Genomic DNA, 27,387 nt, shown 5'->3' with positions numbered 1-27,387 from the left:
ACACAGATAAACACAATTGTTTATTTGCTGAAATCTCACAGGTATTTATTTTCTTAATGTTTTTCAAATGTTGTGAGGACAAAACAGGAGACAGCAGACAGCAGACAGCAGAAATCCAACAGGTGAGAGAAAGAGAGAGAGAGAAAGAAAGAGAGAGAGAGCGAGAGGCAGAGAGAGAGAGACAGAGAGAGAGAGAGTGCAGTGATGATTACATTACAACTGGACGTTGTAATTACGCTCGTCTCAGATTAACATTTGTATTAAATTTGTGTTAAAGTGCCATGTTCACCAGCCTGTTTTAGGAACAGTGAGTATTTCTCTGACACATAGCTTTCTCCCGCCCCGGAAGGACTGGGAAAACAATCGAGGGTCAGCAGGTTTAGGTTAGTAAACGCTGAACAGGGTGTGTAGAGCAAGAGAAGAAAACGAGCGAACACCTAGCACTCACCATGCTATAGCGAAGCGACTCTTTTCTATGGAGTACGTGTAATTTCAGCGTGTTTGCTTCGTTGGCTTTGATCGTGTAGCTGCTTGACTATTATTGAGATAGACAGAATGAACATGGCTCTTAATACACAGTGCTGCTGTATTTTGACGTTTTATTTAATTTATACGTGCTGCGGATTTAATATAGATGTGCGTTTCCCTGTCATAAAAGAAGGAAAGACCAAAGGAAGTTTCTTTGGATTTTCCGTTGCCATGCACCACCAGACCGAAGGGACGAAAAGATACCTGTAAGTAGCCTGCGTTACTTCTCGGATGCATTACAGACGGTAAAATAGTTTCTGTGAGTGGACCTGAACGCAACATATTATTTTCTCACTGTCAAGTGTTTTGTTTTACGAAAATTGTACAACATGATAAACAATTAAGGGAAAAAATACGCTATTCCTCTCTCTCGACCCATTCGCATTTTCCCAGGTTTGACACCATTATTTGTCAAGTGGTCTTAATGGGGTACGTAAATAAAGTTCCCGGCCAATGTTGTACAATATTCAGTTCGGCACCTGCTGTTGCAGGACTTTGTCACATTATCCTGTGTACTCAGTGTATAAGAGCCAAATGGGTCTGTGCCGAACGGGAGAAAAGCATTTGCCCTAAATTTGAATGACTATTCATTTTCAGTTCCGAGCTTTGAGATACTCTGAATTTACTCTCAGCACTGTTCTGTTGATGACTGTATTTCCGTTTACTGCATTGTTCAGGAGAGCAGCTGCGAATAAGTTAACTCTCTCCTGAAGTCAAATTTGCTATGCCAGTGATAAGCAATGTCAACACTGCTCTAAAAATATGACTTTTCATTTGCCTGTGAATAGTCACTTCCCCACGGAGATATGGGATCGCTCTTGAAGTGTGCTACCTCTTTATAGATCTCTTCCCTAAGTTATCCATGAAATCATACGCTGCTGGATAAGAAATGAGCGCTTCACCGCCCCTCCAAACACTTTGATCCACTGATACGGCGATGCTGCTAGTTATGCTATTACGGGTTTACGCATTTATCTTTTAAAAAGTTTTTCTGAAATCTCTTTCAAAAAGTGTGCGAGAAGCCGTGTAGTCGAGAGCTGAATGGAAACTGCTTACTAAACCTAGTTGTCTCAGAACGTAGTATACGAGCCGACCAAATCAAAATGGTTCTCAAAGTCTTTTGAAGGTTTCGTCAGTGCCAGTAGCTCCAGGTGTTACAGGTGGGCCTAGTTGAGTAGGTATAAGGTCATTAAATTTGCCTGTGATGTTCACTGTATAACATCCTCTTGAGAAAAAAAACGTTGCCTAAGGGTAAGAATTCACGTATAGATGTGGCCTTTCTCTTAAAACATGCACCTAATTTACCAACCAGTTGCTGCATGCGATAAGACTTATCAACTCAGGCAAATTTAGGCCTATATTATTTTAAAGAAACCAAGCCATCCTTACTGTTGAGTAACCTTTAGAAAATCTGCAAGTGAACATCAGAGGGACAAAACAGAGCTACAGATTTGTTGAAGAGTGAGGAAAGCCCTGAAAACTGTGATTATGTCAGAGGGAAATCTGAGCAACTTCATATGTGGTTTTTTTTCATCTTTTGAATCATATATTTACTACCATGGCTTCTGTTTTGTTGAGAAATATACACCAAATTTTATGTATTTAAACCTTTCACCTAAACATGTTTTATGTGTAAACATATTTTTTTTTAAAAAGCATGTAAAAATGTACAAAAAAGGTTAAATGTAAAAAGCATGTTTGAAACTGAGGACCATACTTGTCTTGACTGTTGGGTAGTTAGGATTCCCCCTTCCTCTCTCTCCTTATTAGGGATTTCCTGTTCAATTAAGACCAGCCTATCATCATGCTGCATCTGAGGCCACGGAGGGCAGTTTAGACGGATGTGCAATCCACTCTGACTGATGTTGTGTTCTTGTCTTTTCCTTAGAAGTAAATTCCATTGAGCTAATTACTGCATTAGGATCAGAAATGCTGAGGAAACAACAAACTTTGTCCGCTGTGGACGATGCGGAATTAATCAGAGAGCGAGCAATGAATACTCTGCTTTAAAGGGCCAGTATGTAAGATGCTTTGATTGCTGTTTAGGGGTCATCTAAAAATTGTAATTGCTTCATAAGAGCAGTTCAACTGCGCTCTCGTATAAGATCCCAAAATCTAAAGTTTCATTTCTACGTTTTAGTTTTTCGGCACATTACTTTTTAGTCTCTATCAAATGGCTTTGATGATGTGATACTTGTACTTCACCCCTGCTTTAATTTCCCTTCTTCATCTCTCTGGCTTTGTCCCTCTGTCTGGTACCACAAAGTGACAGTTCTGACCCATTTATATATAGCTCTTTTAAGAAGGAATGTGTTTTTAATAGGAACAAGTCTTCCGTACACTTTGGCTTTTCCAGCGCTAGTGTCTTTGAACTCTCTAATTGATGGGAAGCCGTTCAGGTTCTGGCCAGCGTTGTATGGATGGGCGCTTGAGACTTTGGATCAATGCACCATCCATGTGTAGAATCCAAGAGGGAGACTGTTGTTAGACAGACTCTGTAACATTAGAGGGAACCACATGGCCATGATGATGGGCTTTTGGCCTTGGGGACACTGGAATAGATACAACTCAGTCATTAATGAAAACTCATAAGTAGTGGGAGGACGGACAGATCTGGAGGAGGAGAAAAGTGGAGGGAGACCCAGCTGCTCCTTTAATCATTCCATCCAGCAGACAAGAGCTTTCTAAAATGTTTCAGATGATATTAAATTGCATATAGGCACCCGAGAGACACTCAGATGTCAGTGCAATGCAGACATGTATAATAGGCAGTGCACTTCGGGTAATGTGAAGTTTGATATGAAGAGGGCTAAAGCGCCGTTATTTTTACATAAGCTCTAATGAACATATAAATAATATACTACAGAAGTTTGAGAGCTGGATATGTTTTTACTTTGTGTGAAAGAAGTGAGTATAGATTAGATTTCTGTGAGGATCTGACCTTTATAAAAGAATACCTTGTAGGGAATTACAGAGAATCACAGTGACATTTGTCTACAGTGTATTATAGACGATGTTCATTTGCTATCCAGACGTCCTCTCCCCCTCCCTCATATCCTTGGAGACTGTCGAATGTGTAGCCACACTTAAAAAAAAAAAGAAAAAAGAAAGAACAGAGGGTTTGAGCCAAACTTTATGTGTCTCTCCTTGCGTGTGGATTTTATGGTGAATCCCAGTGTCTGCACAGTCTCACCACAGAGCTATGGGGTCTTGTGTGACTACATTTACCCATTATTTGAGTTCAAAAACCATGAGAATTCCAGAAATGTAGGACAGGGGCCATGATCTAGTCACAGCATGTATAAACATTCAGTAGAGAACAAACATAAAATTCGACAGACATGCAAACAAGGCTGTTCCTTGATTAGCTGTAAGATGGGGGAGGAGACTGAATTTAGATGTTTCTTTCAATCCTAACATTCCTAATGATATTGATACAAACCTATAGGTTCCTTATCCTTTCTTATCAAAAATATTTAAAAAAAAGTAGTGCCAGGGCAAGTATATTTCTGAGGTGAAAATGCAAACCTACAGAGCTGTGCACACGACACTTTGATACCCATCCGATATCTTAGCTTCACAACCATAAAAACATTTTTTACCCTGAAGGTCCAAGTAGATCTTTTTGGGGAGGTGCCGACTGTGATCTGGGCACTGATTGGTTCTTCTAGTCCCTTGACCCTTTGGAATTCTAGGAATGCTTCATCCCTCCCTTCACAGAAGACCTGCCAGGTTGCATGTTGGGACAGGAATGGGTGCAGGTGCTCCAAAACCTTTGTTGGGATTACTTGTCTGTTTGTCCCCTCCAAGCTCCCTGGTTGTGAACGGTCTCATTCACTGCTCTCACTTCTGAACACTCACTCTTCCATAGAGTGGGAGTTTATTGAAAGCAGCACTTTGTAGCTGTTGGGAAGCAACAGATCAATGGACTGACTCCTCTGAGTAAAACACATATTTCATTAAGTAGGAGATTCAGTTGCTGAGCCAGCTCTCAGCTGTCTGAAAACAATGTGGCCTGCAGCCACAATATTCAGCTGTTCAATTTGATAGGGCTTTTCTTTCTCTCGCTCTCTCACTTTCTCTCCCTCTCTCTTTCTCTCTCTCTCTCTCTCTCTCTCTCTCTCTCTCTCTCAGAATGGTTTGATGCCTTAGAGTATATTAGCCTCAACAAGTTCAAAACCACGTCACTGTTTTGCTGTATCTTTAATGGCCATGACTAAGTTCCATCAAAAATTATAAATATTCAAAGCTTTGCCGATGTTCACAACTACCTTCCACTGTAGGAAGAGTAAGCTTAAATCTTATGCAACTTATTGCTTTACTTCTTTGTGTTTCTGTAAACTTAAGGTTGTAAAGGTCCTTAATCCCCCCAAAATCATTGAGTATTCTTACACTAAAGTTATTTTGATTGGATTGGATTGGGCCAACAATCTAAAATGTTCTCTTTTTTAATGTTGGTAATAGCATAGTTGTGTTTGACTTAGGTAAACAGATGAATGAAATTAGTGCTGAGATAATGATTTGTGCCCCTGAATCTGTCCTTATTTAACAAGAGTATTTTATTTGAATGCAGCAGGCATGATATCATGGAGTGACTAGGATATCAGTACCAGCATAACGAGACAGACATAACAAAGTGTCGCAATCAGTCATCATGAAACTGTCATAGGAGGTATAAGCTAGTACCTAAATAGTGTCAAGCTATTATACAGTACACATGACTTATCACACAGCACACATGACTTGAGATGTCCCAGATGTCCCTTGAGTTGTCTTGTATGACCCAGTATTGTAATAAAACACAACACAAAGTCATTCACATCTTAAACTATCGTAAGTTGCTGACACCTGCTGTGGCATCTTTGATGCACTAGTATCTGAGATTTACGTATAATTTCTCTGGAGTGGAAACTAATCTTATCGTCGACATGAAGTCGTATTGATTTGTTCGATTGTTTTAGCTCAATGATTTCTGAGTCCATTATGAGAATATGAACAGATAGTTGTTGGCTGTACTTTTGCAAATTAAGTGTAGCTTAGTTACAATGACCTGATTTATCTTAACACTTTTCAAAATGCTGCAGTTCCCATAGCCGTTGTACGTGTAGGTTATTTGTTGATCCCTGTTTTTTGGTTTTTTGTTTTCTTTAAACAGCGTAATGCACTGTGCACTTCATTGTTTTTCCGTGTTTCTTTTCCTGTTCGTTGGGTCATGTCGGCTGAGTTCAGTGCTCTAGCTATGTCTTGATTGACTAAGGGGAGGCATAAACCAAATGTAAAGCTCGTAAATCCAGTAACAACAATTGAATCAACCATGTTTCCGCTCTCTGCAGAGTCACGGTCATCCTGACTGAGTGCAGAACCTATAACAGAACTCCAACACATTTTGTTTTCAGTATTTAACAGGTGTCCCAAACGTACCCCGTTGGGTTAGGTTACAGGCCATTTCTAAAATAATTGATCAGATGTTTGCATTGGATCATAAGTCTTGTGAAGTAGGAGGGACATTGTAATGAGTTACAGGCTATGGTAACATGATGAAATGAGACACAGTTGGTTTCAGAGGCCATTTTATATGTTGGGGTTTTTTTTTTTTTTGAGATGCACAGATCTGAGAGCTTTGACCTTCAAAAGGTACATGCTGAGAGCATTATAATGTCCCAGCTCTACTCAACAGGGATTGGCCTTTTGTGTCAGCGACTTGAACAGATTAACTGAAAACCTTCTGTGGTGCCTCGGGCCTGACAGAATATGACCGCCAGGGGAGAGTATCCCTCATCCTCCACACATCATTTTTCAACACTGAATGTAATGAGATACTAATGAGACGCTGTGATCCATTTTCAGGGAAAGGTAAATATGACCCCCAGAGTCTCCACTGGTGGAAAACACATGAAAGATGAATAGCAAGTGATTGTTCTTGTCTAGGTGCCAGGAATGTGTATGTTTCAGAATATATGTATTTTAAACAGAACAGAAGGAACCAATCAGAGCCAACCACCAGAACAGAATGAACCAGTCACATGTTAGAAATGCTCGTTAGTCAGTCTGTTTGTCTCACTAACATGATACAACTGACAGAGACTGTTGGTGAACCCAACATTAAACTCTTTGGGTCAGCTGTGGTAGGCCTAAAATCTGTTATTTATGACTTCCACAGTGGAAATGACGTGAGTCGTGGGTGCCAGGCCTGGGTTTCCTCAACCTGAGCCGCTTATTTGTGGCCTTGTATAGATTAGAGAGCCAGGGCCAAAGATCATGAGTTTGCACTGAGACACGCGTTCTTCATGAATCTGTCAATCAGAAAGGCCATTACACAGAGTCACGGTGTTAGAGAGCACGACTGCAGGGTTGATGGAGGACACAAATAACGTGCAGTGTCTGTCTTCACTTTAAATTTCCTGGGGGCTAATATAATGGTGTTGATAAAGGTTGAACAACTTGTGTAGTCTGCAGCTTAACAGAAGGTACAATAGATGTTCGAGGCTGTTTCAAGCTGTTGACTGATTTTTTTTTTTTTTTTTTTTGGTCTATTAAATTTCCATTGTTATCCTAGTGAGCAATAATGCGTTGTCTGTGTGTTTTCTCTGTATTGATGATGATCCCGTAGTGGAATACAGTGCAATTAGTATTTGGATGGTACCACATACTTGTTTTAGGATCACAAGACTTTTATTATGAATATGTATGATTTTTAAGACAGTCCTTGTGTAGTAAATGTGTAATTCAGACTTCAGATGGTAAATGTTTCATGCATGCAGAGATGTGGCCAGTTAAGCCTGTCTTTTTGGTTGAGCGAAACATTGGAGAGGTGGTCCTGTTCTCCTCTGGTTCTCTCTTGGTAACTGCAGATGGTACTTTCTTCAGGATTGTTTTCTGATACGGATTTCATTAATAGCTCTGATAAAAAAAAAAATACTCAGTAAAGTTAAGGGAAAATGAGTCAGGTTGTTTCTCCCATAAAGATATGCTAGTTGTTTCCTTTTTGAGAACATGAGGGTAGGAACTATTTTAGGAAGTGGTAAACCTCTATGTGATGTCCAAACCCAAACTGATAGATGCAGATGACTAGTTTCTTTTCCAAGTAAAAGAGTCTACCACAGATGAGCCCTACAGTTTACTTTACATGTACCTTAGCCATGTAGGATTTTTTTTGTCCTTGTCAAAGGTGTGTTACGCTGAGCTGTGCTGAGCAGTGTGTTGTGCTCTGCAGTGTGTATGAAACAAGTGACTAGGGAAGGTGAAAAAGGAGAAGTGTCTGGCAGTGTGAATAAAAGACTGTTTAACTTTGTACACAGTCTCTGTCTCATTTTTCTATACACCATTCTTAGTGGAAATTGTGCAGTTGATAGAGCAGTTTAATATTATTTCTGTGTTCCTGCACCTGACGTTTCTTCACATACATCTGTGAACAAACACATGGTATTTTCCTGAAGATTTTCTTTATTTTAAATTCAGAGCTTTACAGTCTATTTGAGTGCTGACTCAGGTTTGAGTACATTTTTTCTTCCAAGCACGTTTCAGAAGTGAGTACCTGTTATACAAGTAACTTTGGCCCATTTACTTAATCTCAAACATTCATCTTGTGATCACAGAGATACTTACATGAACTAAATTTAACAAGGGAGACTTTTCTTTTTTTCCTTTCTGTGGCCTCAAATGTATTCTTCTGTAGTTATACATATTTGTCCAGTAACTGCTCTAGTATATGATACTGCTTGAGGAAGTGTCTAACTGTGGTTAAAACCGCTATGTTGTATTTGTGTATTCAACCAGATGTCTGCTGAACAACAAATACCAAGAAATATGTTCTTTCGTAAGCAGAGTCCACTCACAAAAAAGAAATTTAAATTTGTGACAGAGGGTATCAGTAACCGAAAAAGAACTTTAAAAAGTTAAAGCTTCCTTTTCACAAAACTGTGTTACCTGGAAGTATTGGTCTACTGTTTGAGGACTTTAATTCAGTTGTACTTTCAGTAATATCCCTTTTACTGAATAGTAATTGAACTATTTACTAAGTGGTAAGTGGATTATAGTCCTTGTACTCTGCTTGTAATGGCAAATCCAATATCCCAAATTAGCTGATGCATTGTGGACGACTAGCCCATTTACTGTACTTACTGTACAGCTGTAATCTAGTCAAAACCATATCCAGTAACCCAAACATTTATATGTTGTATAATCTGCTTACTTGGGAATATCTTCATTGAAGTACTGGTAAAGAGCACGTAAGTGCATTACGTGCTGCAAAATTTGTCTGCTGTCACAAGTAAAGCAGCATGACGTCTTTCTTATCTGTTCAGGTAGAAGCTTTCCTGTCTTCCTAACTCGAACGCTCTTTAGAAGGCCCCCGTGCCACTCCTCACGGGAGGTGCATTCTAAAGATCCAGTCTGAACAAGGTTTGGGGAGAGTCAGAGTCTTTCGAGTATCACAGAGGGAAGGGCAGGATGCGGCAGGGTTTTCACCACACCTGCGCTGCATTTCTTGTCGGTGAAATGTTTAGACTAGACGAGACTGGGGGCTGTGTGGGTCAGATGGACACAGAGATTTTCAGCTGTAAAGACCAAGATCACTGATACTTGAACAGAGGCAGGTCTTATTTCACCCCAAAAGACAAGCTTGCAGAGAAAATGGCAGGCTTAGTTTAATTTGAATCAGGGAAAAGGTTATAGGCTTATTCATGCGTGTGTGTGTGTGTGTGTGTGTGTGTGTGTGTGTGTGTGTGTGTGTGTGCGTGTGTGTGTGTGTGTGTGTGTGTGTGTGTGTGTGTGTGTGTGTGCGTGCGTGTGTGTGCGTGCATGTGTGTGTGTGTGTATGTGCTATGTTCGTGTGGCTATGTGTGAACCAAATGTCTGACATGTATGGAAGAGGACTTAGTATGGAGGAAGTTTGATTCTGATTAAAGTTAATTACCCAAATCCAGTGCTCTAATGATTGAAGAAATACAGTAAACTTGGTGAGCTTTAAGATCAATTAGTGAAAATAATAATCCACAATCTTTTAGTAGAATCAAGAACAGCGGTCTTAAACTTTGAAAACAGCTGTATTCTGCAAATAAATGCATCAATATTTTGCTGCTTGTGCTTCCAAAGAATTCCAAAGGAATCTGCAGGATTTAATTTGCTTTCAAAACCTTCAAGCGTGACAGTCTGTGTGTGTGTGTGTGTGTGTGTGTGTGTGTGTGTGTGTGTGTGTGTGTTATGTGTGTGTGAATGAATGTAAGTGTGATTTTTGATCCCCACTTGAGAGCCCCCCCCCCCCAAAAAAAGAAAAACAAATATTGTTGTTACTATTAAAATTAAAAATGTTTATTTGGTTATAGATGCATGTATGTTATGTCGCTTCAGTGACAGTAAAATGCGGTTTCGTTGGAAGTCCCCACTAATGTCCAAAGGGTAAGATAACTGTTTGTGTGTGTGGGCGTGTTTTGGCCTGAGCTAGTTCACCTTAGGTCTGTTAGAGGTGAGCAGCTCTTGACTCAGCTTCCTCTCACTCCCCCTTCAAATTAATCTGAATTGAGTTCACCATTTGTCATACCAGTGTGGTTTTAAGATTAAGGAAAGTGGCTATTCACATGCCACCAGCCATCTTGACTCTACACCACTCCCTTTCAGAGAAATTCGTTTATAAGCAGGTCATTTATGGGTGTAATGGAGGTTACGATGAGCGGAGGAGTTTGGGCAATGACAAATTGAAATGGAAGGAAGCCTCTGTTGGGGTAGTTTCATTTATGAGAGAGTAGAAAATACCATATGAAATATTGCCAGAGGTTTTCCCAATTATGGTTATGTGGAGGATATCTTTTTTGGCTCAGTTTTGTGTGTGTGTGTGTGTGTGTGTGTGTGTTATGAAATCCCGAGCCTGGCTCAGCACATTGCACAAAAGTGAGTTTAATACAAATCAAACCATATTAATTTCCTCATTTCACCCGTTTTAAGATTCATTTTCTGATAGAGAGCATGTAATTCAAGTTGGCAGAATTTTGGTCTGACTGAAAAGAGAGACATGTTGTTGTTTTGGGGTTTTTTTACCTATCTGCATGTGCGTTTCTGTCCATTTTTCAGTCAACAACAAGTGTCAGGGTGACGTTATTGCCAAAATAAACAGAAATTGCCCTTTGTGAGTTACGCCAGTGAGACACTGGGGGTAATGAGAATTATTAGTAAGTGGGGAACCAGGTCAAACTGAGTCTGCGTTGCTTAGAGATCCTGCCACTGGTCTTCACTAAATTCCCCAGACCCCAGATTAGCACAGTGAGGAATGCCCTAATTTCACATGGTTTGGCAGGGCAATGATTCAGTTTGGTTCTGTGTTTTGTTTTCTGCCTACTTTTTCTCAGAGTACTGAGACAAAGTGTCGTGACTGTTAAGCAAAGTCCAGTTGGTATTGTTCTACTCACCTTTGCAGTGGTTAATAATAAGTCCACAGTGTCAGGCAGTTTGGAATTGATTATAATTACAAAAATAAACTCCCTTTTGTTTCTTACAATCAGAACATAATCAGAATAGAAAAAGTCAACATCGAAGAAAAAGTGGGTGAGACATCTCGTGTTTATTTTTTCAATCTTTATCTCTGCCACTGTGTCTCACAAATGTTTGTCCTGATCATCTTTGACTGCCTGCCCATTTTTTTTTTAATGTTGTTGCTTTCTAATGTCATTTTCTGAGTAGCTGGGACAGACAATGTAAAGAGACAGGAAAGTTCATCATTAATGGAGCTTGTTATGTCTTACGTTACAATAACGTGCAGTAGAAGGACGTTGAATGGGACAATCACTCTCTTTTTGTGAGACGAAGGTCTGCTTTAATCAGTAAGCCGAAAGTCGGTAAAGCTGAACGGTGGTGCGTTTCAGTCTTTTCTACGGGAAACACTGGCTCATCTCATCTCACGTTTTCTTGTTGAAGATTGAAGAGATATCCCTGAACCTGCTGTCTAGAGTACATACATTCACACTCACACACACACACACACACAAGCGCACACACACACTCCTCGGGACAGCCTTGATTCTCCTCATGTCTGTCTACGGCTCTGGTCTTTCCTGCGTCTGTGCAGTCTCAGATAAAGCTGCTACAGCATGATTTTAACAGGACCAAGGCTTCTCCCTCAGTGTGTGTGAAGCAGCATGGAGCATTATCCAGGAGCAAACTGTCCTCAGGGCTCACGGTCATTCTTGGCATTACTGTTAGTCATCACCTAGCTACGTAGGCAAGGCCGTTTGTTAATAATGAATGATAATGGAGAACAGGTAGAATATGGAACAGAGGGTAAATGTGTTCTTTTTTTTTTTTTTGCCTGCTTCATGCTCATGGGAAAACGTCTGTCTACTGCATACGCTGGGAAAGGAAAGAAGGGAAAGAACCGTCCCGCTTCAAAGCGTTGAGCACTATAAAGCAGTAGTTACCCAAATGTGCCTGCAAAATTTCACCTTTATGGTAAATGACTCTGAATAGCCCAGACTATATGCACTTATCTGGCCCTGTTACAGAGAGTCTACATGCCACAGAAGATCCTCCCCAACCCCTCCGTTCCAACAGTAAGGTGTATGTAAACATTAACATCAGCACTATATCACTGGCGCTAGTTAGAGCCTGGCACTCAAAGCTTTTCTTATATCAGGGCTGTATTAGAAAGGCAAACCATTTGTGTAGGTACTGAACTAAAATATCATTCATTACCAATAGCACAGATGGTTTAATGCTCTCACGAGCCAAAATATTCTAGTGTATGCATATGACAACAGAAACATCATTTTAATGAAGCATTTTTTCACTTGAGTTTGACAACCCAGTCTTATCTTCTCTTGCTAGTGTTTATATATTCAGTACTTCTGTCTTCAGACGACACACACACACACCCCTCTGACAGGGCTGGCCAACGCAGTCCAGACCACAATGATCCAGGGTCTGGAATGTAATGTCGGTCTTATCTGTGTCTGTCTCGATGGAACTTCTTAAACAGGGGTCTACTGGATCAGTTCAAACACCTTCACTTACCTGGCACTGGTAAATTCCAGAAAGTTATTTCACACCACTCTGCAATTTAAACAAACCCCCTTCTCAAACTGGTTTGTCAGTTCTTAAGTGGTTTTTTTTTTTTTTCTTAATGTTCATTTTTGTTTGTTTGTTCTTTTTACAGCATATTTTGATAAATGTTTTCTCCAAAAACAAGGGAAAAAAGAAATTCTCTGTGAACTTAGTGACAAATCCTCTGGTTTGTCCTCCTTATCAGTGAGGCGCGACTTTGGGATTTACAAGTCTGCAAGTCTGTGCACTCACTAGATGTCTGTGAAAGAGTGCATGTCCACAGGGCACAAAAAACACCTTGTCTCACTCCAGTGACACCATTCGCACCCTAGCACTGACGTGAACTCTCTGCTCTAAAGGCATGTATTTTGTGGCTAGAACTTAAAATGTAAAACTCTCACTTGTTTCACTTTGAAAATATCGACTTTTTTTTTTTTCCTTTGTTTCTGGACAGACTTTGCCAAGCATTTTTGTGCACTTTTCACTTTTTAGCCTCTGACTCATTTCTCGCACGTACTGTCTATATTAGCCATTACACCCAAAGCATCTGTATGAATGCTTCTCCTGGGTGAAATATTGTCTCTCCTCTGTCTGCCAGAGGTGCTGACTATATGGGGTGGGTATGGAAAAAGACAGATCCTGGCAGCCCCTCCTCGGCCGCGCAAGTCTGGACTCGCTGCTAGTTTCTGTACGCCGCTGCCTTTAATTCCACTGCTGACGCATGCAGACTGAGAGTCTTATGTGCTCTGCTGAATGTTTTAGGGTGTTTTTTTTCTTTTTTGTTTTATAGCTTAAATCAAGCAGCTAAGATCCGCATTGACTGGAACCCAGATTGAACAGAACAAATTAAAAGCCTTTTTTGCTTTTTTCGAATCGAGTTATAAGCCATTTAGAAAAGATGGATAATTATCTGTGAGAGCAATGACATTATTCGCCATAGGTTGACCTGTAACACATGCTTTTAGTTCTTCTCCATTCACTCCATGCGTGTCATCTGTTTTAAGATTAAATATGGGTCGAAAGTCAATACACTTACTTAGACACCTTGGCAAAGCTCTTCAGTTCTCACAAGCACTGTAATACTGTAATTTATACCCATGCAGCCAGCCTGTTGACTCTCTATTGTATTATCTAAGCTAGCAGGAAATGACAGTCACTCAGCCTTTGTTTGTCTGTCTGCAGGCTCCTGGCTGGGGCTCCCAAGGAGACAGCTCCTACTCTCCCCACAGTGAACGAAACAGGCGCTGTTTATGCCTGTCCCATCAGCACTGACCAGAACGACTGCACCAGGATGGACCTCGTCACTTCAAGTAGGTAACGAGGATTACCCACCCCCCCCCCAAAAAAATCAGCTTGTTGCATTAATCAGAGAGACGGGTGATACACTCTGTACAATCTGAGCTCTCGTGTTCAAATCACCATTTGATGTTTTGGGAGAACTGAGGTACAGTACAGTATAGAGAGTGACATAGCTATCACTATGATTATGATTGAGACATTAGTCTTTACCAAAAATGAATACCTTTTAGTTTTAAACATCACACGCTGAGACCCGACGTGCGAATATAACAAACCGGAAATAAAATGTGTCTGACGTGTCCGAAATACCTCACCTCGGGTTAGAAAACATTCAAGATATCAATTCCTCAAGACCTGTACTTGCCTGGAAGGTCCCACTGTCCCCTCCCCTCTGCAGTGTTCAGTGATTGGCTGGCCCTTGGCAGCAGGTATTAGCTGTTAACAGGGAGAGTATGTTCAGAGCAGGAAGAGCCTGAGTGCGAACCACTCTGTGCTGAAGTCGGTTCTCTTCGCATAGAAAACTACACCTTTGCCAAGCTTATTTTCAGGTCAGAAAAAGAATAGTACAACATCAGTTAAAGATGTATTCTCCTTGGTGGGCAACTCACACTAAATCACACAGTGTGATTTAGTCTTACAGTAATAATAATTTGTTGTTTTGGGGGGTTTTCAAAAGCTCAAAATGTAGGAGGAAATGAAGCATAAAATAGAAAATAAAAAAAAAAAAAACATAGGTAGATAGAGAGAGTACCACAACCTAGATAAATCCCCTTAATAATGACGGACAGGAGTGCATGCCAACTACACCTAAGGCAGTGTATAAATAAGGAAGGGATTATCACTTCGACTGAAAGGGTAACACTCGCAAAATTCAAAGCAAGTTTGCAAAATGGAGTTTTGAAAGGGTTTTTAAATGAAGGCCATGACTTAACTGTTCTGCTTTCACTAGGCTAACTGTTTGACCTTTATAAAAAAAGGCTTACAACTCAGTCAAACCCGACGATTTCTGAATTATATGTACGAATGTAGCACTAGGCGTATGTGTTTTTCTTTAACCCAGTGACTATCCATTCATCAGTTTCATCTGATGTTTGGTATTAGATAGATTTTTTTTTTCTCTCATTGGAAAACACAGGAGCAGATACAGAACACTCAACCTCAACACTCATACTCAAATAGCTGATACTGAAACACAAACCAGAGTTGTTGCTATGTCAACAGTTTCTGTTGAGTGAAAAACAGACATATCCACTAAACAGATGCACTGACACAGACATGTGCAGATTGTGTCAGACCACTCAAAGCTTAGCTTTTGTTTCTTAAATAAACATTTACATTCTCTTTATCTGTGGTACGTCCTGTGGTACTGTTGATTTTTGAATCACAAATGGCTGGAATGGTATTTACACCTGCTTAACTTTCCCCCATATCTTTTCATCACAGACTGACTGAATAAGGTACAAAGTAACAGAAGGTCATGGTTATTGTATTACTGTTTGACATGAATACATCATATATAAACAGGAACTGCCAAAGGTCACGTGGCTTTACTTTCTGTCTTTGGGCCCCAAAGCTAATAGTTAAGGATGTTAAAGTGACTCACTGTCAGACACAACAACCTCAAACAAGACTAGGAAAAGTTGTGTAGGACATTGCAGATGAACTGAACATGGCCAGTCAACTTTCACAACCGGAGTAACTGCTCTTTGGAATGCTTCACCTCATTTCATTTTCGACAAGTCACTGATTTTTATACATTTCACAGAGTTAAACACATGACAATCACGTTGCTGTTAGGTTTGTTCTGAGGGCACTGTTTTGCTGCTATGACTGTTTGCTGGATCAGTAGTACAATGCTCTATATTTTTTTAGATTGTGAACCATGCGGCACAAAATGCTCTGTGTATATTTTCACTTGTCTTTGCCTGTTTTTACTCTACAGTTTTATCACTGTTATCACTGGATGACTTTTAACTTAAAGCTAATTCTGAGACACTCAAGAAATTCTCCATTATCTATCCTGACAAAAAAGGAATAAACAAAACATCTTTTAAACTATTTCAAACAGCCGAGATTTTCTAATGTACATTAACCTGGTTCTTATCTTGTAGTGCTTTGTGCACTAACTGATCTCTGTCAAGTTTGCGTTAGTTTGCAGAGATTTGTGCAGTTTGACTCGACGGAAATTGTCACATGCTAACAGTGTTTCCTACCCTTTGCAGCGGACCCATCTGAGATGGTGGAGGGGATGTGGCTTGGTGTGACAGTTGCAAGTCAAAGAGAACAACCAAGCGGGCGAGTACTGGTAAGAGGCTTCTCATGTGTGAGATAAGATTTTGATCTCAGAAGAGAAGCAAACCACCCAAGTTCTGAGGCTTTTCATTTTTCTGGGGGGGGGGGGGGGGGGGGAGGCTAGACAGTGTTTGGTAGGTTTTTTAGTGCGTGAACAGCTGTATGATAGTTAATTCCGTAACACGAGTAAGCTGTCCCTGACTATCGATTACGACTACGATTTTTCGACTTTACAATGGTGCGAAAGCAATATGCATTCAGTAGAGACCATACTTCGAATTGTGAACAACCGGTACTCTACAGTGTACTGTGTTGCCAGCGTTTCTGAGCACATTTAAGGTAGGGCTAAGCAAAGTTATGATGCTGGGTAGGTTAGCTGCACAGTATTAAATGCATTTTCGATTTAAGATATTTTCAACGCACGATGGGTTTATGGGGACGTAACCCCATTGTAAGTCGAGAAGCACCTGGACATAATGCGCTAACTGGCCTAATGTATCGGACAGGCGTGTGGCCATCGCTATGTGAAGGTGATCCCTGGAGGAACTGAAGACCAGCGACGCATGGTGGGCAAATGTTATGTGCGCGGCAATGACCTGACCTTTGACGTCACCGACGACTGGCAGGCCCACACATATGAGGTGTGCAACCCCAATTTCGGCATGGAACTAGAGGGCATGTGTAACATGGGCATCTCAGGAGGCATGACAGAGACCGACGTCTACATTGGGGCGCCTGGCAGCTATGTTTGGCAAGGTGGGTACAAAGACGTCAGAAATAGGGAGGAGAAGCAATGAGGATGGATGAGTGAGAGAAAGTGTGAGAGACAGAACAGAAAGAAAAATGTGTCGTAGAAAGACATCATAGGGTTACCTCTGGGACATTCCTTTGCATTCTTCAGATCAGCGTCCCTCCAAGACATGGAGAACAGAACTGGTTAACCCTGATGCAATACGATAAGGGTGTGATTTTGTTTCACAGGCAACGTCCATGTAACATGGAGAGACCCTACACCAGGAAACTCCTGGGATTCCAACGACAAAGACTTCGGGGAGCTGGAAAAGCGATACAGTTACATGGGTGTGATTCTCTAATTATATATATATATATATATATATATATATTTTTTTTTTTTTATCTGGATTTTGTTTTGATATAAGTTATGAACAAATTGTACTTGATTTTCTTCAGTGCCAAATTTCATTCATTTCATCATAACATTTTTTTTTATTTTTTTTTTTAATTTAAATTTCAGGATACTCAGTATATGAAGACAAGATGATACTAAGCAGAGATGAGTATACAGTGGTGACAGGGTCTCCACGAGATAAAGCCAAAGGCTCGGTTACACTGGCGCAGAAACAGGACAAGAAACTTTTTACCATCCTGACAATCTACGGAGAGCAAGTGGGCTCCTACTTTGGCTGCAGCATTGCAGTGACTGACCTTAACAATGATGAGTATGTTACTAACCTCTTGCCTCTTTATACTTCTGTGTACCACTTGGATCTCTCTAGTCATACTTAATGATACCTTCACTGACACTTGAATGAGTGGGGAGTGGACATTTTAAGTTCATTTGCATGTGCAATATCTGATTGGACAAACCATGTTGTAAATAGATCATTCATCAAATATGTCTTTTCTAGCATTATTTGATTCTGAATAGCTTGCTTGTTACACATATTAGTCATTTACCTCATTATCCAGTTGGGGCAACTCTCTTTAGCACTTCAATGAGTCTGACAATGAACTGAAAAGAGGCTGTCCACAGTGACTCTCCCCACATATCTCACATTACATCACGTTCCAGGCATGCATGCACTTCAAACATGTGCACCCATTCATTCCACATGCATTTATCTACGTACCTCATCAACTCGTCAGCAGCTTGTATACTGAATGCTTCTCTTTCCCTCAGAGTGCATGTTTCTGTGCAAAAAAAAAAAAAAGTGATATATTTATGAAGAAAACGTGAAAACAAACTGAAGTCTAATTTGCACTGTTTGTTTGTGTGTCTTTTTTGTGATTGGATACTGTCATAGCTGGAAAGACCTGATAGTTGGTGCTCCGTTTTACTTTGACCGTCATAAAGACGAAGGCGGGGCAGTGTACATCTTCATGAATGAGAACGGATCTTTCCAGAAAAATGCCAGCATTGTCCTGAAGGGCTCTGGGGGTTCAGCGTTTGGCTTTGCTGTAGCTGCCATTGGAGATGTCAATCAAGATGGATTCCAAGGTAAAAAAAAAAAAAAAAAGAAAGAAAGAAAAGAAAAAGGAGATGAAAATGAACAAAAAGCTCTTTTGTTTGGAGTACTTTTCCTCTACAGTGTGTTGTTTACTAAGGATGTTTACCATGGGCTTTCAGGAGACTATGTTTTCAAATTACAGTGCAAGGAAGCAATGCTAAGACACTGTTCAAGGTCAAAAGCAAAGCACCTTTAGAAAGCTCACAGTGCAAAAGACAACCTTCACGTTTATATTTAAGTTATATTGTATTTAAGTTCAAAATGTAATACTGAAATAAATGTATGCCTACCAAAACATGTATTAGCTTACCAAAGTTTCACCAGGTCATGATATGAGTAGGCACATTTTTGCAATAACATGTACAAAAGTAGTTTTTTTGATGCATTATATCATTAACATATGCTGAATACATTTTTAATGCCTTTGTATTACAGCAATTTCATTTTTGACAAAACAGTTTATGATTTGTTGTGGAACTTTGCCGTGATTCTGCTGCCATCTAGAGGCAAACTAACACCTCACACATTTAAATAACTAAACTAGCAAAAAAAACCCCAAAAAACACGTTAATAGTTTTCAGTGTATTTACATTATTACTGAGAATTCATGATTCTTTGGCTCAGTGATCTCCATATCATTCGATTTTTGTTCATTTGGTCTTGTCAGATTTTGCTGTCGGAGCCCCATTCAGTGACCCCGGGAAGGTCTTCATATGGATGGGAAGCAAGGAGGGAATCATTGGAAATGCCAGTCAGGTATTTCCAGTTTGTCAAAGTTCAAAGAGAGGAATAGACTCACATTCAGTACATTCCTTTCTCTTATCTCAGGAGTCAGTCCTGGTTTTCAGATGTTCCGTTACATTCAGGTGGTGCGGAACTGTGGGACAGCTTTGTAATTGGCTCTCATTTTCCACTGTGATATGAAATTAGCCGAAATTAATTCGTCTTGGTATTAATGAAATGATGTCTTTGGCAGGTGATTGACGGAAAAGAGGTAGGCCCTCTTCCCTTGCGGACATTTGGTTACTCAATCAGCGGAGGCATGGATGTGGATGGGAACAAATACCCTGACATCCTAGTGGGCTCTCTGGATGACCGAATTGCTTTGCTGAGGTCGGTGCTCTAGAGGCAGTATCCCCAGGAAACGATGAAATTATCAGAAAATTGCATAGATTAATTTCATACCATGGTTTTCTGCATGCTGCGTCTGTTTTAAATTCATTGGTTTGGCAAAGGCCTGTAATCAAACTCTCCTCTAATATCTGAACAGATAGTGTTTATTTGCAGCCCAAATGCTGTTTTTACCACCGAGTTTCTAAAGCAAATTGACTGCATTGATGCGTGCGTGTTGTTAATGTTTTATGAAACTGCCATAATGCATCATATTGGTGTTTATTATTTTTTCCAGGAATAAGGAGGGTTTATGATGGTTAGCGGGTGTTCATCTCCCTGTTTCTTGTCTTTTATTCCTTTTCAGATCACGACCAGTAATTCACCTCTCAAAAAATTTCACTGTTGAACCCAAAGTTGTTGACCCTGCTAACTGTGTTGGTGCTTGGTAAGAAGGCCCCCCCCCCATTTCATTTTGTGCATTTGCTTTAACTCTCTTATGAATTCTGCATATTTAACACAATTTGTAACAGTTTCAAATGCAGTTGGGACATCTAACATATAGTTGAACTTACAGCTATGATCAGGAGGCGATTTGGTTTGGTTTCCTAACTGATTATTTTACTGGTCTAATTTGAGTGCAGATAGATTATTATGACTGCATTAACCTTATAAAATCAAATGTTTGTTTTGCAGTGTGAAGGTGAAAGTGTGTTTTGCATTCATCCTCAGCAACGGAAATAAAGACTTCAAAAGGAACATCAGTAAGTGACATTTCTTTTGTTCAAACTTAACTTATTTTAATCACCAAATACAGTTCGTTCACCTGCCTCTTCAAATCCTCTGTTTAGCTATTAAATATTCCATTGAGGCTGACCGCTATCGACGAAGCGCCCGTGTCCGTTTCCGTGGAAACCAGGACACTTATACAAACTCCATATCCTTTTCATCTTCCATATGCCAGGAGCATGAACTGAGTGTAGATGTAAGAGACAACCTGAACAACACACACAGACACGCACCTGCATCCACATACACACGTGTGTTTTCATGTCAGAAAATCGTTTTCCTAAAAGTGTCTTTTTAAGTTTTAACAAAGAAGCCTGTATGTCAGACCAACATTTTGGACCGTAAAAAACACCCTTTTTTATATTCTTGTATAGACACCAGTGCTGGATAAACTTCAACCAGTGGTTTTCGCTCTGAATGTGTCACTGCAAGAGCAGAAAGCAAAAGCCCGACGCTCGCTTCAAAACCTGGATGCTTTCCCTGTACTGAGTGGTGCACAGTACCTCACCGAAAGGGCCGAGGTACAGGAAAAGTTCTGACTGTCTCAACACAACAGCAGTCAGCGTATCTCTCTACACCACACTCACAGCACCTTTAAAGCACAAACGCATCTGAAATGGCTACTGAGGAAACATATCTGAGAACTCAGTAAAATAGAAAAGGTGTACAAAGTGTTTCTTTCTTTTTCTTTTTTTTTTTTAATTCCGTCAGATAAACTTTCAGAAGGAGTGCGGCCCTGACAATAGATGCAGCAGTAACCTGAAGCTGAAAGCATATTATGCCAATGAACAGCTGGACCGATTCCGAAGGTTAGTGCGGCCACAGAAAAGTAGAGATGTTACAGCAAGTATGGAAAGGTTTGGATGATTATTTGATGCAGATTTTTGAAATGGACTGAGATCAAGTGTTTTTCTGATCACAAATTGCTTCATGATGCTTAATGAACCCGTCCACACACACACGCGCGCGTGCGCACACACACCGCCCCACCCCCAGGTATTTATATTGTATTGGAATACACAAGTGACATATTGGTTAGCAGGAAATTTTTGGCTCAAATCCATTTCCATCAAATTGAATTAAAAAAAATTACTCAGTCACGAAAATAAAAATCATCAGTATTCCTCGTCAATGCGAATCCAACCGGATCATCCTTTAGCGGGTGTTGAAACATGTATGATTCGATGGACTCTTTTGTGCACAGGAAAAACAGCAGTCAGACCATGGAGTACAGCTATCACATGAAGAAGCTGGTTCTTAGGGTGGACGTGACCAACTTTTCAGAGCGAGACAGAGGCATAGAGGCGGAGGATGCTCACCAGGCAACACTCAACATCACCATTCCTCCCACTCTCAGTTACTCTGGAGTGCGTTTCCAGGTATGTCCACACGGTGATGCTGTTTCATACCGTTTGCTTTTTCACGGTGGCACTTTTTCAAGCGCCATTAATCTTCTTAAGAGTACCGAGTATTTGGAATTTTAACGTTCTTCATTAGATTGGGGTGACATAAGTTGAACCGTATTGAACTTCGATTCAGAAATTCATATCAACAAAGAGAAATATCTGTTGCTATGTTCTAAGAAATGAGAAATGTTGTGTCTCGGGTTCGATTCCCGGCCAGGCGGCCAGGGTCTTCTCTGTGTGGAGTTTGCATGTTCTCCCCTTGTTTGCATGGGTTCCTCAGGGAGCTCCGGTTTCCTCCCAAAGTCGAAAGACATGCAGGTTAGGCGAATTGGACACACTAAATTGCCACTAGGTATTAATGTGTGTGTGAGTGTGTTTGTCTGTGTGTGTGCCCTGCGATGGGCTGACGACCTGTCCAGGGTGTTTTCCCGCCTTTCGCCCATTGAACGCTGGGATAGGCTCCAGCACCCCCCCCAACTACCCTAATTAGGAGAAGCGGATTTGAAAATGAGTGAGTGAGTGAGAGAAATCTTGTTGGGTTTTTTTTTTTTTTCAGGAGCAGCAACACACAGACATTTCATGCAGCCCTGGGGACACTGTTATGTCTGTCATATGTGAATTGGGGAATCCATTAAAACCCAATACTGAGGTGAGCAGCTCAGCTTTCTGCAAACTTCCTTGACCCTAACAACTATGAATTTTATATTTGAGATCCTGTAATATGAAATTCCTCTTTCAACACCAGTCCTGGAGATGCACAGCATTACACAGTTTATTCAGTCCACATTTCATTTAAACCTGAAGCATTAAGTCAATTTCAGATAATCAGCTGACCACATTAAAACTAAAATGTGCTGTTTAGTTTGTCCCAGAGGTGAAAAGCCTGAATCAGCTGCGTGACTGAGATGTTTGCTGTTGTTTTGACCTCTAGGTAACCTTAAACCTGATCTTTGAAATGTCTGACATCACGCTGTACACAGAGCGGATTGTCACTCAGCTGCAGTTGTCAACGTAAGTGCCTGAAAGGTGAAAGGTCTCCAGGTGAAATCTGTGCAGAAGGTGTTCAGTGATGATATATCATCTGAGAAAAAGGAGCTCATGAAGTGAAATTCACTAAAAACTCATTTAAATGTTTGTGCAATTTTATTTCTGCCTGCAGTTTGAGTGAACAGAGTGATCTGCACCCAGTGCCTGTTATTCTTAACGTAGAGAACACCATCATCACCTCTTTCTTAATGTAAGTGTTTCTGAACCAAAGATTAGCATTTTTAAACATGAAGTCATTTAATAATTAATATTCCGCGACAAACCAACACTGTAATTGCTGCATGTGTGGATTCTCATTATGCTAAAACCATCTGCAACTTTTTTTTTTATCGTTTCCGTATTTGTTTTGTTACCGTGGTTACAGCAGAGCATAGATTTTCATAGTTCCTTAACTGTATGTGTATGTTTTGTTCCGGCCTTTGTCCCCTCACAGAGAGAGGCCTGTGGTGGACACATTCTTTAGTGGCACCGTAATGGGAGAGTCTGCCATGAACAGCACAAGTGATGTTGGCAGCCCAGTGGAATACGTGTTCCAGGCAAGATACCATAGCCTTCTTTATTCACTTATCTAAAAACCTCATAATTTTACACTGCCATTATCTTAACAGTCACTCTTGCTGAAAGATATATCAGTGTTATACATCTATAATATTAATGCAAGTCAATGTTGATTTTACATTTTTTTTGTTGTCGTTCATTTGTATTTTGTTAGTTTACAGTATTAACAAGTTACAAAGTTACACGTGGAACATTCTTTTCGAAGCGTTTTTCCAGCGTTGTAAAAGCGTTCAGAATGCATCGGTGACTGACTGACTGCATAAAAATGTATTATTCCATTTCTAAGCTGTCAGCATTTCTTCTGAGACAGTTCATTAAACATGTCTTATATACCCATGTGAATATCATCGGTCGTTTTGGAAGATTATTTTCATTAGGCAGCACAATGGCACAACTGTGTTCCTCCACCGCCCCTTACAGCACGTCTATTATCAATTCCTTTATTGCCTCTTCACTATTTTGTGCGATATGCAACATTGCTGGCCACCATGAGAAACAATGTGAAATTATTCATAGAGATGATGATGATGATGGTGATGATGTGTTGATGTGTTGATGATGATGGTGACGATGATGTGGTATCGTTTCACAGATTGAGGTGAGGGGGAAGCCCTTGGGTGAGCTTGGAACCCTGGTCGTGGATTTTGAGTGGCCTAATGAGGTGAAAAATGGAAAATGGCTTCTATATCTGACAGAAATCGTCACCAGGGTAGTGCACGGGTCAGAGGTTTATGATTCACCCTGTGTCCCACCAGGACCCCAGGTGGTCAACGAACTCAACCTTACTGTGAGTACAGATTGCTTGTATGACGGTACTTTGCATGCTTTTAATTCACCCTTAAAGTAAAACAGAAATGTGTTTAAATACAGGATTTCTATTGCAGTTTTCCAAAATTAATCAGCCGCGTTTGACTACATACATTTCTCTGTTCATTTATACAGTATGCTGTATAAACAGCTTTTATCTCCTTCAAGCTGATTAGGAACACAGAATAAACTAACTGTCTTCACATATGAATATTCTGCAAAATGTCAGCTTTAAACTCGAAGTATCTTTTTCTGTCTCCGTCTAGCTGTCTGACAGAGTTCCGAGACGACACAAGCGAGAGGTGGAATTTGGCCACACTGAGGCATCTGTCACTCTGCTCACAACGCGGAAAGAGACCCACCGGTTGGTGAGTTTCCGCTCGACTCGTATTCTCGGCCGTTAACCACAGAAAGAACAAAGAGGAATTTAAGGGTATATGTAATGTCACAGGAAAAGTTTCGAGAACTCATGCTGTCTGTCCGTTGTACAGGAATGCTCACTGGACACGGCCCGTTGTATAACTTTCTCGTGTCCCTTGCTTAATATGTCCACCAAAGCTGAACTCATAGTGAGATCAAGAGTTTGGAATAGCACGATGTTGGAGGTATGTTCACCATCCACTGCAGTATTTCCAACAATAATGCAATATCCTAACACTGGAACATGCCAGTCTTTACTTTGTGTATGTGTGGGGGTGTGTTTGTGTTTGTCTCTTAGGATTACCGTAATGCTCTCAGAGTCACGGTACGGGGTCACGCCACATTGAGACTGGAGACTGACAAACCCACCATCAAAATGAAAAGCAGAGACGTAGAGGTTAGAAAAATAACCACTGACTTAAGAGTGTACTGAGATCTACAGATTCTGTTTGAAACCTGAAACTCAAACAGTTTGCGTACTGACGCTAATGTTGGTACTCTCTCTTAAAATGTCTTTTAACGTCTCTTAAACTCTCTTCCGCCTCTCCTTTCCAGTTTACCGTTAACATTGACCCCGCTCTGGGTGAAGAGATTCCTTACCAAGTTCCTCTGTGGATTATCATCGTTGCTGCTGTAGCCGGGATCCTTTTACTTGGACTCATCAGCCTTATCTTGTGGAAGGTACGTTTATATGATGAACACAGGAGGTTCGCTTCCAGAACTTGATTCATTCCAAGTTGTGAAAACCACATTTGAAATGAAGTTGTAAGACCAAGGTCAAACATCCCGGTTGCATGTCACAGTTTAACTTCCTGTTGTGTTACGTTACGTTTCAAATTTTATTTTAATTCGCCGTCAACGAGTTTGTCAGAGAAGTGACGTTGGGCGTTTACCACTGACAGTGCAGACTGATTCTCAGTGTACTTGATCAACTTTGACTGTTTTGTTCGAATGTTAAATGACCGTGCGTTCCGTTCGACCCAACCTTCCTCCCCGCAGTGTGGCTTCTTCAGGCGTGCCAGTAGGAGGGAAATGTACGAGGCCAAGGCCCAAAAGGCAGAGATGAAGATTCAGCCCTCTGAGACAGAGCGGCTGACGGACGACTACTGAGAAACGCGGGCCCCCTGTTGGTCCCCAGTCATGCATTAGGGCTCCTCGGTAATACGGTCCCGTAGTAACAGCCTGCCTCAGTATACTGTGTCCCTCTTTGCTCTCTGAAGAGATTATAGGACGGTTTCAGTCTTTTAGATCCGCTGTTTCTCTCTCTCTCTAGTAATTTGTCTCTTTGTGGTTTTCAGCTTCTTCCTTCCTAAGAGTGGAGCTCTCTGCCCGACTCACGAATCGAACTGCTTTTAACTTCCACTAGTCTTCCTCCTCCCTCTTTTCTTCTTAGTTCTTACAAAAGTCTTTTCCAGCCAAGTTACTTTCTCTTTGAAATGATGCGCAAGGCGCTTGTTTATCCTCCTAATCCCTCTCTCTCTCTCTCTGTTTACCACAGAAATGTCAACTTGAATTTTTGGGGGAAACCTGTGCAATCTGTTTTACGGCTTTGCTTGTAGTAGCTCTTTAAACTGTACCTTTCTTCAATTAGTTGAGCTTTTGTAAATTTAGTAAAATATTTGTTCTTTTTTAACCACCTTGAAATAACAATAACATAAAACCAATTGTAAGTCGCTTTGGTAAAAAGCGTCTGCCAAATAACTAAATTGTAAAAAATTGTAAACTATAGAAATATTTGTCATCTAAATACGATATTATCTGTGCAGAGCTATGACAAGTATTTTGTACAGTGAATTGGTTTATGGTGTATTTATCAGATTTCATTCATTGATCTGTGCATTCATTTTGGCATTCAATCATTCATATTGTTAAGAACATGTAACGTACAACCACGTATTCATTCATTCATATTGTTAACATATAACCATCATAATTTGTTACATAAGATAAGGTAATAACATGTTTTATCCTGTTGACTTTTCTGTTTATATACATAATTTACTTATCTGCTGTGTCCTCTCTGCTTCTCATACAGTGTGGCTTTTTCAAGAGGGCTGTCTACTACAGGATAATGCCAAAGTACCATGGCGTGAGGATCGGAAAGGAGGAGCGCTACCAGTATAACATGGCTTTTCAGCCAGAGGAAATTAACAAGAAACTCTGGATGACTAGCTGGACGGAAATGGAATGTTACTACTACTGAATCCTGAACCTCTATTCACCAGCAAACCCTGAAAAATGTGGTGATTGGAGAACTTGCGTGAATTTCCTTGCTTTCATTAGACGGACAGCGCGCCTCGGCTTTGCGGCTTTGTCTCGCACACAGCATGACAATTCATGAACAGGTTCCATCATTTGCATAACAATAGATCAATGCCAATAAAATATATGTGGTCAAGTGCAATATCAAATCATCTTATCTGTTGCAGGTGTATCACCATATTCTTGTATTTTTATGAGATTAAGAGTGTTGTCAGTTGGAGAAGGTTAGCAAGCTAACCGTTTTTCACTTACTGAGATATCTTGGAATAAACTGTAGTAGCTGTAATAAATTTTTTATTTTTACGATGGCTCAAACTGTAAGTATTGAAACAATGCTTGTACATATTTTCCTGTAGTGGTTTATTTGCAAGTCGCTGCGTTCAAGTGCATTTTTTTTTTCATTTTGTTTTACATATGTTTGTAGGATATTATTTTTGAGGATTCGTGTAACGTTTTTTAAATGGCGTACTCCTCATGTCCTGCGGATACTGTTGGTTCTTTATAATGCAAGCGTCTGAAATTCTTTGCCATGAGATCAGTAGCAAAGACACGCTGTTTGGACCTTGACACCATAAAAGGGCTTAAAGTGAGAG

The 27,387-nt window shown here is 40.4% G+C and overlaps 1 protein-coding gene across 1 annotated transcript; it reads left to right on the top strand.

Moving 5' to 3' along the window:
- Positions 1-479: 479 nt before the first annotated feature.
- Positions 480-27,387, top strand: itga3b (integrin, alpha 3b). Its single transcript, XM_030773870.1, has 25 exons — positions 480-734; positions 13,738-13,865; positions 16,077-16,159; positions 16,653-16,902; positions 17,128-17,226; positions 17,402-17,606; positions 18,192-18,385; positions 19,063-19,151; positions 19,372-19,508; positions 19,873-19,953; positions 20,202-20,269; positions 20,357-20,490; positions 20,669-20,815; positions 21,006-21,103; positions 21,499-21,673; positions 22,257-22,349; positions 22,632-22,711; positions 22,860-22,937; positions 23,181-23,283; positions 23,898-24,092; positions 24,379-24,480; positions 24,604-24,717; positions 24,831-24,929; positions 25,088-25,213; positions 26,568-27,387. Exons 1-25 carry the CDS (start codon positions 556-558, stop codon positions 26,733-26,735), a joined length of 3,225 nt encoding a protein of 1,074 aa, XP_030629730.1. The 5' UTR covers positions 480-555; the 3' UTR covers positions 26,736-27,387.

This window comes from Chanos chanos, chromosome 5 (genome assembly GCF_902362185.1).
Source record: "Chanos chanos chromosome 5, fChaCha1.1, whole genome shotgun sequence".
Lineage (NCBI taxonomy): Eukaryota > Metazoa > Chordata > Actinopteri > Gonorynchiformes > Chanidae > Chanos > Chanos chanos.
This window is presented reverse-complemented; position numbering and strand designations above follow the sequence as displayed.

Excerpts from the sequence above, each read along its gene's own strand:
- itga3b (XM_030773870.1), top strand. The coding sequence starts at position 556 with ATGAACATGGCTCTTAATACACAGTGCTGCTGTATTTTGACGTTTTAT. Across the intron at positions 22,712-22,859 it reads ACTCAGCTGCAGTTGTCAAC|TTTGAGTGAACAGAGTGATC; the intron begins GTAAGTGCCTGA and ends TTCTGCCTGCAG. Across the intron at positions 24,481-24,603 it reads GGAAAGAGACCCACCGGTTG|GAATGCTCACTGGACACGGC; the intron begins GTGAGTTTCCGC and ends TCCGTTGTACAG.